Source organism: Eutrema salsugineum, unplaced genomic scaffold (assembly GCF_000478725.1).
Source record: "Eutrema salsugineum unplaced genomic scaffold, Eutsalg1_0 scaffold_16, whole genome shotgun sequence".
NCBI classification, from domain to species: Eukaryota; Viridiplantae; Streptophyta; class Magnoliopsida; order Brassicales; family Brassicaceae; genus Eutrema; species Eutrema salsugineum.
Window position 1 is genome coordinate 1649441 of NW_006256858.1, and position 12775 is coordinate 1662215.

The following is a 12775-nucleotide window of genomic DNA, read 5'->3' on the forward strand; positions in this document are numbered from 1 at the left end:
GGTTCTCTGTTAATTTGGGGAATAGGGTTATGCTGACAACATCGAGCGAATGGGGTGAGATGGTGACGAAACTCAGTGTACCAAAGGAGTGGAAAGGTTCGTTGCTCATCTCTCTCTCTCTCTCTCTCTCTCTCTTAGCGCATTTACCTTTGAATCTCTCTTTCTCAATCTCATATCTCTTTGTTTTGATGTGCAGAGTGGCAGATTTATGCACTGTTGTTCTGCTTGTTCATGGCATCAGTCATAGCTGCATACATATTCTTCGAAAACTCGGATTCGTTTTGGAGTTTACCAATGGGGAAAGATCAACAAAGACCAAAGATTAGTCTTTTTGGAGATTCATCCACGGCTAAGGAGGATCATAATAGGTGGAACTTGGACCTATAGGAAGACTATGTAAATCCACGAAATCTTTATCTGCTTTCTTTTCTAAACTTTGTTTCACGTTTATTTTGGTTCTAATGTTAAGAAATGTTTTGATTTTTTCATTATTCTGATTTTGTCTGACAATAACTCTTTTGATTCTCAAGCTAAATTCGTTGTCTGACAATAAACTCTTTTGATTCTAAAGCTAAATTTGTTTTACTGTTTTGGCGTCCTGAGACAGTCTTCTTATTAGATTTCGTGATCGACCGACTTATTTTTGTTGCGAATCACGTCTTAGTTTTAAGGGTAAAATAATTAGTTGCAGAGAAGATATTTTCGGTTGCACATGAATCGGAAGTTTCATTAACTTCAAAGCCACATGTAGGTCGGTAGCAATAAGAGACATGATGACGTCACGTGAGTGAGTGGTCCTAACTAGCTTCTTTCTTGTTTTAGCCAACGTCCCATTAGCATTTTTTTACCTTCTAGAAGCGTAAAATATCAAAAACAGTAAAACACTTTAGATTTTCGTTTAAAATGAAAAGAAAATATCAAATATATAACGAATATTGTGTGAGATTATCATATCCTCTGATCATGAAAATCCTGCAAAACAAAACTTAACCCTACGATTGAAACACATTTCAGAGTTTGTGGACCCATAACAATTCAAAGCCATAAAAGCTCAATCTTAGAAACAAAATTAAATTACAATCGATCGGACGGTCCATAGAGATCGTGAATTCAGTTCAGTGTCGGATCACAATAAAGCTGCGTGCTTAACGTTGGAGTTTCTTCGGTTACAAAGTTTTAGTTTTTTGTTCGGAGGGTGTTTTTGATTAGAATAAATATTTGGACTTTTTGTTTGTTTGTTTAATATTGTCCCTTTACGTACGAAACAAAACACAAAGTGATTGCATTCCCGAGCGTGGGGGTCCCAGATTCCTTGTCGCGATCCTCAGAGTCACACACACACACACACTCACACTCCTCACAAAACGATTTTTGGACCTGAATTGAGATTTATATACTAAATTACAGATCTTTATCGTCCAACTTGGGACTGACTGAGTGAGGAAGCTTCATTTTCTTCCTCTGATATTTTTCTCTAAGATGTATTGTCTTCAGAATCTTCCCAGGTTACCTATCTTCTTGCTTTCAAAAATATCACTTTCCTGTTGCTCATCTTTGATTCGATTTGACATTTGTGGTGTTGTTTCTTGATCGTCACTGATTTCAGATCCTCAGTCTCACCTTTGTTAACGGGCTTTGGGGGCAATCAAAGAGATCTTTCTTCGTCGTCTTTGAAGATGCTGGTACCAACTACTTCATCAATTTATTCGATTGATTAAAAAAAAAAAAGCAATTTTCTTTTTTTATCTTTAACTTTTGGGAAACTCCTTTGCAGCTACCGATCAAAGCCAATGATCCTAAATCTCGACTTGTTATACAGGTAAAAATTGGTAGTTTTATTGTCACAGAATGTTGGACTAAATTCGTTTGCTTTGCTATATTTGAAACTTGTGGAAATGCTTAATTTGACTGTAGGTGGTATCAGACTCAAAATCCAGCTCAGAGATGAGTGGTGTTTCCAAGGAGGAAGAGAAATCTGATGAATATAGCCAAGACATGACTCAAGCTATGGGTGCTGGTACGTTTAGATTATATATTTGTCTACCAATTGTGTATACTCGAATATTCATTCATTATGAAGAACACAACACAGAAGTTTCTAATCGAATCACAAAAGACAAGTTTTTTTCACTGGAATACTCTTCTTTCTTATTCTGCTTTATCCAAATGCCTATGTGTTTTCATTTCAGTTTTGACCTACAGACACGAACTAGGAATGAACTACAACTTTATTCGTCCTGATTTAATTGTTGGATCGTGCTTACAGGTTCTTCTAATATCCTTCTCTCAAAAGATAATTTTTTGTTGTTGTTGTTGAAAATGTGATACTTTCTTGGTGTTCTTACTCTCTGCATTCCTTAATTGCTAGACCCCTGAAGATGTTGACAAGCTCCGGAAGATTGGGGTTAAAACCATATTTTGCTTGCAGCAAGATCCGGACTTGGAGTATCCTTCCAAAGCCTTCTTTTTCTGTCCATGCCTGTGATTTTTTTCCCTTTTCATTTTCATTCAGTTTGAGCTAGAAAGAATCAACTGCAGAGTGCCTTGACCAAATACTTGCAGATATTTTGGAGTAGATATACGCAGCATTCAAGCATATGCTAAGACTTGTAGTGATATTCAGCATATTCGCTGTGAAATAAGGTAAGGCCTTGGTAAAATCAAACGAGCCATGATTTTAATTATAGACTACCTGAGAAGGCAATGAGGTCGAATATTCACCATTATAACACACTCACTCACAACCTAAGGCTTGACATAGTAGAAATCTTTTAATGTAACAGAGACTTTGATGCATTTGATTTGAGAATGCGCCTTCCCGCCGTGGTTAGTACACTGTACAAAGCTGTTAAGCGAAATGGTGGAGTTACATACATTCACTGCACTGCTGGAATGGGAAGGGCTCCTGCTGTTGCGGTATGTTGCTCAAACCTGTTACTGTGCTCTTCTCTATTTTTTTCCCTTTTTCTCTCTGTAGCACACCGTTCTTTGTGATGTGAGTCTTCCATGACCATTATTGCATTGCTTTCTAATAATGAAAGAAACAGTGTCTCAGTTCAGTTGGACGAAGTTTGAGTCTGTTGCAAACTGTAGTTGTCTTAAATTTTGGGCATCTTTGAGTTGACCAATAAAGTAATGAACAAGTTTTGACCTTTTGCTGACTAGTACTGAGAATTGGTATTAATTTCGATTACAGTTGACATACATGTTCTGGGTGCAAGGCTATAAACTTATGGAAGCTCATAAATTACTTATGGTAAGATGCTCATATACTTCTAGCTAGTCTCTAATCTCTACACATGTTCAACTAATGTTACTGCCTGTTATATTATGTGAGGAGACTTGGGGATTTTATTCTCCTATGAATCGATGATTATGTTCTACACAATCATCTCTGAAATTATAATATTGCAGAGCAAACGATCTTGCTTTCCGAAGCTGGATGCTATCAGAAATGCAACAATTGATATTGTGAGTCGTCTTTAAGTTTCAAAAATGCATGCACATATGTTTGTGGCTTCTCAGTGTCATTGACTACCATAAGTTACAACAGTGGTCACTAAGTTCCTCGATTCATGACTATTTGTTTTTTCTGGTATTGGACATAAAAGCTTACAGGGCTTAAGAAGAAGACTATTTCTTTGAAACTGAAAGACAAGGGGTTCTCTATAGTAGAAATTTCTGGCCTTGACATTGGATGGGGACAGGTGAATATGTCTTATAATTAAAATGAAAATACTTTGATATCTTGCTTTTAAGAGTTTGGTGTGAGATATACGTTTTAAAGCTAGGATGCAAATTTCTGATTGCTATGCTTAAGAAAGGCCTCTTTGATGAGAAATGGAAGAGATTGGGAGTATGTATATAATGCAAATTTTGTGTTCTTGTTTCTTCACAAATTTTCCTTTCTATAGAGGATACCTCTAACACTGGACAAGGAAACAAGATTTTGGAGCCTAAAGAGAGAATTGCCTGTAAGTCTTCTTAATGAAGTGGAAAGCTTAGTGTCTGCTTTTGTTATCATTTTCCGACAACGACTACAACTCTGAAACGCAGGAAGGACAGTTTGAATATAAATACATCATAGATGGTGAATGGACACACAATGAGCTCGAGCCGTTTACAGGACCTAACAAAGATGGCCATACCAATAATTACGCAAAAGTAAAATGTCTCTTTCTCTTAACATATATAGAATTGTACAAGTTTTTGACGAATGAGTTAATTGCTTTAATGTTGTTGTTTTAATGAAACAGGTAGTGGATGATCCAACGAGCGTGGATGGTGCAACTCGGGAGAGGTTAACGAGCGAGGACCCTGAGCTTTTGGAGGAGGAACGCTTGAAACTAATCCAGTTCTTGGAGACTTGTTCTGAGGCAGAGGTTTGAGAGTTGAGAGCATCCTTTTGACTCTCTCAATGTAGCACTTACTAGTAACAATAAAATGCTTTATGTTGGTATTACATAAAGTTACGTGTATAGCAACAAAAAAACATGAAATTACTTTTACTACGTTCAAGTATAATATACTACACACTAAATCTTTCTTCTTTTAAAGTTTTAGTTACATTTTTTCACCATGTGAAAATCAAGCTCTCGTATGTTTAAAAAGAGTTGGATCCTCCTTACAATTTTCATTTTACTCCAGAAGGATACCTTTTCCACAACAATAAAATTTCATGTCAGGCTATTCTAGACAATTTCTCCTAAAATCAATTCAAAACTAAAACTAAATCTGCATGAATTGATGATACATAACCGTTAATAGTACAGACTAAATCTGCATTCCGGTTCAAGTCGGTTCAGTTTTTATACCAACTCCTACCTTGCAGCTTTCTTTTCTCATATGATGCTCAACCACTTAACATCACTAAGCCCAAATCTTAACACCATCTTAACTTTCTCCGTCACTGTCATAAATTTTCCTTTGAAAGTCTCTTTTTTTTGCTCGTATAGACCATTGTGTTTCATATTATCATTGCAATTAGAACACTTTTCTACAAGAAAAGGTTCTTTGGTGATTCACTTTTTCTATTAGTGTTCTAATTGAAGTTTAAGTGAGGGAAAATTACCTAACATCACTGAGCCCAAAACCTTTTCTTTTTTAGAATAGTGTTCTAAACAAGGTCCAAGGACAATCAGTTTATTACTAACACTCATAACTTGTGTTCTGAAAGTTTGAAAAATTAACCAAATTACCCCGAAAGTTAGGAAAAATAAATGATGATGTACGATTTTACCCCCAAAAGTTGAATTAATTACCCAATTTCCACTCGGACAGTGTTCTGTCTTGTGTGTACTGCGTAGGGTTTTAGACTTTTAGTTCATTTGCGAAGATGACTCGTGAAACTTATTAACCTCTCCTTCTCTCGGTTGCAGGTAAAGCACCTCTATTCTTCCTTTCCCATCTCTTTTTCTCCATCAATGGAGTTTTTGCTTTTCAGTGATTCAGTTGTCCTCTCTCTTTAGTCTTTACTGTGTTAGAATTTCGCTTCGCGTGTTTGTAATCTCTCTGTCTCCGATGTGCCGTGTCCTAAATTAACAATCTTTGTTTGGAAATGATGAACAAAATTTCGCTTCGTGTGTTTGTAATGAGTTGTTGTAATGCCTTTGTTAGTCTGGCCCTGACGTAATTTGAACTCTTCTGCAACAGGATATATATATATATATATATATATATAAATAGAACAAAAAGAGTGAGATCATGCACTCTCTAAAGACGACTACTTGCGCTGGGCAAATATTTGCTCTAGCTAAGCCGCACGATTCTCTAGGCAAGAGGACTCGTAATCGGATTCCCAAGGAGGAGAGAAAGGCACTGGTGGAATCTTTCATTAAGAAGTATGCACCTACTTCCATTTTTCCTTAGCCAGAGAATCTTGAGTTTTTCAATAGTAATTGGTGATATTGTTTTCAGGCATCAAAACCTAAACAATGGGAGTTTTCCTTCGCTTAGCCTCACACACAAGGAGGTGGGTGGATCTTTCTACACTATAAGGGAGATTGTCAGAGAGATAATCCAAGAAAATAGAGTCCTTGGTACTAGTGACCTGATTCTTGAAGGCAAATCGCAAGTTCAAAGTCTGTCAAGTTCAACATTGATGGATCCTGTGCCTCCTTTATCTTTGTCCCCAGACGGATTCCATTCTGCATCAGATCAAAGTAATAATTTTTCTTTCGAGGCTGTGAAGACTAAGTCACCTGAAAACGGTGAAAACATCAACGGTAGCCAGGCTAGCGAGGAAGTGAATGGACATCAACATAACATAGAAGACATAGGGCTGCTCGTACATGAGCCAGTGCCATCTACTGATGTATCTGGGACTCAGTTTGCAGCATCTTGCAGTGAAGAGAATGATACCAAGCATGATGCAGGGCTGCATGATAGGGTGCAGACAGTTAGTAATAGTTTTGCCTCCAAACCTCATGATAAAGAAATCGAGGTGGAGAAGAAAGACAGAGGATTCGAGGAAATACCCTTCTTTGAGTCAGAAGGCACAAAACCTGTTAACGATGACAAAAGAGTGAATGATGCTGGAGCAGTGATGACCGAAATGGTGATTGTGACGAAGAATACTTTAGACACAGTTGATTTGCCAGCAGAAACGTTTCCATCAGGATCTGTGACTTCAACGATGGAGTCATCGGATTTACAGCCTAGCGAGTTGGTTAACGTTTGTGAGGGTGGGAATGGAGCTGTGGCAAAGGTGGAAACTGATAGCAGCACCGTAACTTCAGTTGATCTGGGAGAGATTTCTTCATCCACTTTTGTTGTACCTGAAAAACAGGGGACAGAAGTCATTGTTGGTCAAATGCCAGATCCTGTCTCTGTTCCTACGGAAAAGAAAGTTGAAGAGAAAATTGTAAATCCTGCTTCAGTAGATGTTGAATGTGCTTCAGTAGATGTTGAATGTGCTGATACTAAAGGGACGGTGGTTGCGAATCCTGTGATTGGCAACATCCAGGAGACTAATGGAAGTTTGACAACTGAACAGAAAATGCCTACATCTGGCACTGAGGTAAGCTTAGCCAAGTATATGTTTGTTTTTACATTATATGTGATTACTGGAACTAGATAGTTTTCATGGTGTCCATGCAAGATTGTTCAGCAGGTTGTCCTAGTTTAGTTATGTTAGTTGCATGACTTCTTTGTGGACATCTCCTAATTCTTCCTGTTTGAGTTTAGGATAAAGTATTTCATCATTGTGGCAGAAGAACATTGATGATGGAATAGTCAACCTCTTGAATCTTTTTAGCTGTTTTGGAAGTCAATACTCATACTGTGGGCATTAGGGTGAAACTGCACATATATGTATGGCTGTTTGTTGATTGCTCTTAGTCCTAGAAACTGTGTTTAACGATTTTTCGAATTGTGCAACAGTCTGGAAGTTGTAAGAACGACATAGCCAAATTGGACACTACGAGTAGCCATGCTAGGAATGAAGTCGCAAGTGTAGAGAAGGCAATCATGGAAAAGGGGAAACTTGATGCGTCGGATAGTTCCAGCTCTCAGAAAGGAAACATTGCGCCGTTAAACAGAATCAAACCGTGAGTAAACAAACTCCCAAGTCTCAGTTGTGCTTGTGGGATTTGTTGGTCTTGTGTTTGGCTCTCCAGAGATTTCTCATGTCTTACCTTTCTTTCTTTTTTTCTCGGTGCAGCGAATCGTGGAAAGGGCAATCTAATGCTGCAGGACAAGAAACAAATCCCCTTCTGGCGGTTCTGAAATCGTTTTTGACAGCCTTTGTGAAGTTTTGGACCGAGGAATAATATGTTGTAGAGATATGTTGGTTGAGTTTTAGCAGTTTTCATCAGAGAGAGTTAGTAAGGTTAAAAAGAGATATGGTTTGAAATGTGCTGTACAATTTTTGTGTTGTATGTTATGGTTAAATGTAGTTGAATCATATGTTTAAAAGTAGTTGAATCAGAGATGAAACAGTAAAATTCTGAGGATAATCCTCTCAATACCCTAAAGATCATGAAATTTCAACTCTAAGAACCCGTAAGGCTCGAGGGATTTAATTATCTTCTTTGTTGTATCAAATTTCCATGGAGAATTGGAGCTTACTTTGGTTAGAAACAGACAGGTAACTATTTGAACCACACAAACTAAATGATGCAGAAAACCCGCCACTTCAACGGTGACATGCACCAAAGAAGCCCTCTTTCTGTTTCACTGACTCATTTTATTTGATTATTTAAACAGAGACCACAAGCTTTAGATGCTTAGCAAAATGGAAAAAGAGGCAACAAAGTTGATGAATGGGGGAGTTGAGTCAAAGTCACGCAAGGGCCTTCCTAATTTCCTCGGATCTACTGTGAATTTGAAGTATGTGAAGCTTGGATATATTTACCTTCTCTCTCTTTCCCATACTTTTTGCTTCTTTCTTCCTCCTCTTCTCCTTCTCTTCATCTTTGTTTCTCGGTTTCTCCCAATCTTGGCTTATCCTGTATCCATCTTCTTCCTCCTTCTCTTTTATCATTTTCTTACTCCTTCCTCTGTTTTCCTTCTCGATTTCTCATGTTACCGCCCACCAGATCATTTCAAGGTCACGTCTATTTCACTCTCCAGCTTTCTTCCTTTTCTTTCTCCTTATTCTCATTGTTATTTTGTGGGTGTAAATTCTACAGATCACGAAAAGCGGCTTCATCGAGCTGGCAGTGAAGTCAGGTAACTTCAACGAGACGTCCATCGAGCTTCAAAGAAAAGTGCTGGACCAATCAGGCATAGGAGAGGAGAGCTACATGCCAAGAGTGGTGTTCAAGCCTGGTCACAAGGTCAATCTTCGTGATGGCCGTGAAGAAGCAGCAATGGTGATCTTTGGAGCCATCGATGAACTTCTTGCAGCGACCAAAATCAGTGTAAAGCATATCAAGATCCTGGTGCTAAACTGCGGAGTCCTCAACACCACGCCTTCTCTATCAGCAATGGTGATTAACCATTACAAGCTGAGGCATAACACAGAGAGCTACAATCTTGGTGGTATGGGATGTGGCGCCGGAATCATAGCCATTGATTTAGCCAAAGATCTTTTGAACGCTCATCAAGGCTCATACGCTTTGGTGGTGAGCACTGAGATAGTTAGCTTCACTTGGTACTCAGGCAATGACGTCACGTTGCTCCCACCAAATTGTTCCTTTCGGATGGGAGCAGCTGCAATTATGCTCTCTAGTCGACGTATAGATAGATGGCGATCCAAATACCAACTTATGCAGGTGACAATAACAAAGAAACAGTCTGCTTTGCTCTTGCTCTGATCTCTGTTTTGACTGATGATGATACTAAAACTGAAACAGCTAGTAAGAACCCATAAAGGCATGGACGACACAAGTTACAAGAGCATGGAGTTGAGGGAAGACAGAGAAGGGAAACAAGGACTCTATGTATCTAGAGATGTAATGGAAGTTGCTCGCCGTGCACTCAAAGCAAACATTACAACGCTTGGTCGTCTTGAGCCTTCTTTTGAACATATATGCGTATTGGCATCGAGCAAGAAAGTTCTTGATGAGATTCAGAAAGATCTTAAGTTGACGGAGGAGAATATGGAGGCATCAAGGCGGACACTGGAACGTTTTGGGAATACATCGAGCAGTAGTATATGGTACGAGCTGGCTTACCTAGAACACAAGGGGAAGATGAAAAGAGGAGATAAGGTTTGGCAGATCGGTTTCGGGTCAGGGTTTAAATGCAATAGTGTTGTATGGAAAGCCTTAAAAAACATTGACCCTCCAAGACACAATAACCCATGGAATCTCTGAGGATTGAATATACAAGTGTAGTATTAACATGAATAAAAGGTCTCACCAATGGAAAAAAGTCATTTTAAGTAAAATGCAAAATTCCCACTTTATTCAAATATTATGATTGCATTTGAAAATATCCCTGATGCTGAGATCTTACATAAGGCAAAATACACATCTAAGATCCCCACTTTTTACATATTTTGTAACAGCTAAGAAGTTGTAAGACAACATAGCAGAAGTTGCAAGTGTGAAGAAGTAGCAACCATTTGAAAAAAAAGGGAAACTTGAAGCTTTTGATAGTTCCAGTCTCTTACACACAGATGCTACTATCTGGAGCCACTACACCTTCAAGTTTCCATCCACCAGGTCCAGCCAGTGCAAAAGCCTGTGATCCAAGAGACAAGAATTAGTTCCAAACCAAAGGAAAGAATGTTTAATCTGAAAAAAGGGATTCGAATGTACAAACTTCTTCCCAGGAGTTGCCAAAAGCCTGAAGCAAAGCAGCATTACAAGTTTTCAACTTAACAGAAGCTCCAGAGAGCATGGAGGCTGCTTCTTCCCAACCTTTATTATGCCCCATACACCTATGTAGCAAATTGGGAGAAGAAATGATAACAAAGCACAAGGAAGATGAAGATGCAAACACAAGTCAAAAACAAAACTAACTAACATGATAGTGGTGATGTCAGGGGTTGAATATTTGGTGATAATCTGTTGAAGATGATCGGCGGTTTGGCCATCCATAGCAGCAATGGAGTAAAAGCTGGGGACGAAATTTACATTTGCCTCCATAAAGCCATCTACTTGCGCCTGCATTGACTTGAGTGTCTCCCTAGTGCGAGTCGCGTCACTGTGAAATGAATCAACTTTTTGCATCACGAATATCAAACCACGAAACCAAACTGATATTATTGAGAAAGTAAGGTTTTTGGAATTAAGACCTTGAGAGAATCAGTTGGGGAAGCCAACCAAGTGTGGAGAGGATTTGAGCAACTTTGGCAGCATCGGCTTGCCCGGCTTTAGTTAAAGGACGATCATGGTCTATCGTTGAGAGAGAGAGAAAGAGAGATTAAAAGATTTGATTTTGGATATTGAGAGAGAAAGAAGAAGAGAAAAGAGTACCTCTGAGGGAAAGATGTTCCCAGGAACTGTGAGCGTGACGGAGAAGGATAAGGCGGCGAGAGATTAGCGTTGAAGGAGAAGCAGAGGATTCGGCGGCTGCACGAGACGGAGAAGTTGAGCAGAAGAAATTGGAGCTCCGATTTTGGCCGGAGAAGAAGAAAGGAGATGGACACTGTAAACTAAGCATCGCATCTTATCTCATTTCATCCCCTGGCTTAACTGATTTTTAAGAAACAAATAGTAAAGTTCTTTTTTTTTTTGGGTCAGACAAATAGTAAAGTTTTATTGCGTGAAAAAGGGTAAAAGTTTATCAAAATTATTTAAACAAACGCTATTGGTTTGGGAGAAAAAAAACAATTTGACTAAGGAAATACCTCTGTTTTTTCAAAAACGTTTGAATAAATTTTGATTTTTGTTTCCCATTAGTACACGTTTGTGTATTTTGTCTGTTTTCCATCAAAGTTATAAACTTGATAGTTTAGCTTTCATATCTCAAACTTAAAATGAATACAAGATATAGATAGATACTATGCTCTAATGTTTTGCATTACAAACTCTTCAAAACCGATTCTTTTCAAGTTCTTATGAGGCCAAAAGGCTCTTTGTTACACTACGCCTTATTCACCCGAATCTTCTGTCCTTCCAGCAACTGCAAGTTTTAAACCTCAAAAAAATGAGAAAAACACACAAAACAGATTCTGCTATCTTAGAAGTGAAAGATCAAGAAACTTACAGAGTTGTTAAGAGCCAAAATGGCAGCTTCCACATCTTCTTCTGATGAAAACGTTACAAATCCAAACCCGGTGGATTTGGAAGTTCCAGGTACTCTTGAAACCTTAGCACTCACAACTTTCCCTTTCTCTGAGAACAAATTCTCAAGCATCTCTTTTGTAACAGTCTTTGCTAGATTTCCTACATACACTTTGTAAGGACTATCTACAAAAGCGGAATCTTCAGACTGAAGCAGCGATAAATCAGGAGATGATGATGCTAAAGGTTTCTCTGTGATGTTAGCCTTTACTTCACGTCCTTCAATGGTCTGAGAAATCAAACCAAAGCTTTGTCATTTTCTTCTTTTTCAGAACTTATAAAGTGTTAATGAAGAGATTGAGAAAAAACTCACACTGCCATTCAATTTCTCAATCACAGCATTGGCATCTTCAACTGATTTCATTGTAGCAAAACCAAATCGACGGCTTCTTCCTGAATACTTATCATACATCACCTAATTGAGAAATTCAAACCCAAAAAAACATCAAAATCACAAATTCTTGACAAGAAACTAACTAAAACTTATTACTATGGAATAAGTAAATGTAGCAACTTGAACCTGAACTTTTTCAACGGCGCCGTGTTCTTCAACGATTTTGGTGAGCTGCTCATTGTCCACCGTTCTGGGTATGTTTCCGATGTAGACACGCCTGGAAGATTCCAAATTAGGGTCCAACGCGGCTTTTTCTTCCGTCTCCATTACAGCATGAGGAATGAATCTCATCCTAGAGGAGCTCCGTGGAAGGGAGACGGAGATGGTTCCTGCGAGAGAAGGAAATGGTTTGAGGGAGAAGACATTGGTCTGTGTCTGCAAAGAGGTGAAGGATTCAGAGTGGAATGAGAAGACTGTAGGTTTGATTGAAACAAAAGCTGTGAGGAAAGTAGCCATTGTCGGAGAGGAATGAGAGAATTAAAAAGATATCGATTGGGGAGAGGAAGAAGAAGAAGAAGAAGCAATCAACATTATCCATAAGCCGTCTCTCACTTCTCTTCATCTCCTTGAAAACATTGGGCCTAGTCGAGCCTTCATATATTTGGGCTTACTAAAGTAGAAGAATCTACAGACCAGGATGGTATAATGGGCCAGACGAGCCGAAGCGTATCAAGCGATGTTCTTTCCAGTCATGCAATTTTCCCAA

The 12775-nt window shown here is 38.6% G+C and overlaps 6 protein-coding genes across 7 annotated transcripts in view; 4 read left to right on the top strand and 2 right to left on the bottom strand.

The window, feature by feature from the left end:
- LOC18021566 (SEC12-like protein 1) overlaps positions 1–547 on the top strand; it is a 3285-nt gene extending 2738 nt beyond the window's left edge. The window contains exons 9-10 of the mRNA XM_006403765.2: positions 16–96; positions 197–547. Coding sequence (XP_006403828.2) covers positions 16–96; positions 197–387 — 272 coding nt within the window. The 3' untranslated portion in view covers positions 388–547. The remainder of the gene's footprint in view (positions 1–15; positions 97–196) is intronic.
- Positions 548–1099: 552 nt separating this feature from the next.
- Positions 1100–4548, top strand: LOC18021568 (phosphoglucan phosphatase DSP4, chloroplastic). Its single transcript, XM_006403769.2, has 14 exons — positions 1100–1505; positions 1607–1682; positions 1775–1819; positions 1915–2017; positions 2190–2266; positions 2369–2445; positions 2563–2643; positions 2784–2916; positions 3197–3256; positions 3415–3471; positions 3612–3707; positions 3915–3974; positions 4057–4164; positions 4257–4548. Exons 1-14 carry the CDS (start codon positions 1480–1482, stop codon positions 4386–4388), a joined length of 1131 nt encoding a protein of 376 aa, XP_006403832.1. The 5' UTR covers positions 1100–1479; the 3' UTR covers positions 4389–4548.
- Positions 4549–5334: 786 nt separating this feature from the next.
- LOC18021569 lies at positions 5335–7964 on the top strand. Its single transcript, XM_006403771.2, has 5 exons — positions 5335–5378; positions 5653–5840; positions 5917–7018; positions 7381–7547; positions 7661–7964. The coding sequence occupies exons 2-5, from the start codon at positions 5704–5706 to the stop codon at positions 7767–7769; spliced, it is 1515 nt and encodes a 504-aa protein (XP_006403834.1). The 5' UTR covers positions 5335–5378; positions 5653–5703; the 3' UTR covers positions 7770–7964.
- Positions 7965–8233: 269 nt separating this feature from the next.
- On the top strand, positions 8234–9758 carry LOC18021570 (3-ketoacyl-CoA synthase 15). Its single transcript, XM_006403772.2, has 3 exons — positions 8234–8548; positions 8631–9215; positions 9297–9758. The coding sequence occupies exons 1-3, from the start codon at positions 8234–8236 to the stop codon at positions 9756–9758; spliced, it is 1362 nt and encodes a 453-aa protein (XP_006403835.1).
- A 62-nt stretch (positions 9759–9820) lies between these two features.
- LOC18021571 (uncharacterized protein At3g52155, chloroplastic) lies at positions 9821–11117 on the bottom strand. Of its 2 annotated transcripts, none has more exons than XM_006403773.2 (5): positions 10866–11117; positions 10685–10784; positions 10414–10593; positions 10210–10327; positions 9821–10128 (listed from the first exon to the last, which is right to left on the bottom strand). In XM_006403773.2, exons 1-5 carry the CDS (start codon positions 11050–11052, stop codon positions 10054–10056), a joined length of 660 nt encoding a protein of 219 aa, XP_006403836.1. In that variant the 5' UTR covers positions 11053–11117; the 3' UTR covers positions 9821–10053. The 2 variants fall into 2 exon arrangements, with proteins under 2 accessions (XP_006403836.1, XP_024013634.1); XM_024157866.1 differs by having other exon boundaries at positions 9828–10128; positions 10206–10327.
- A 209-nt stretch (positions 11118–11326) lies between these two features.
- Positions 11327–12609, bottom strand: LOC18021572 (30S ribosomal protein 2, chloroplastic). Its single transcript, XM_006403774.2, has 4 exons — positions 12196–12609; positions 11989–12090; positions 11599–11904; positions 11327–11514 (listed from the first exon to the last, which is right to left on the bottom strand). The coding sequence occupies exons 1-4, from the start codon at positions 12523–12525 to the stop codon at positions 11476–11478; spliced, it is 777 nt and encodes a 258-aa protein (XP_006403837.1). The 5' UTR covers positions 12526–12609; the 3' UTR covers positions 11327–11475.
- Positions 12610–12775: the final 166 nt, after the last annotated feature.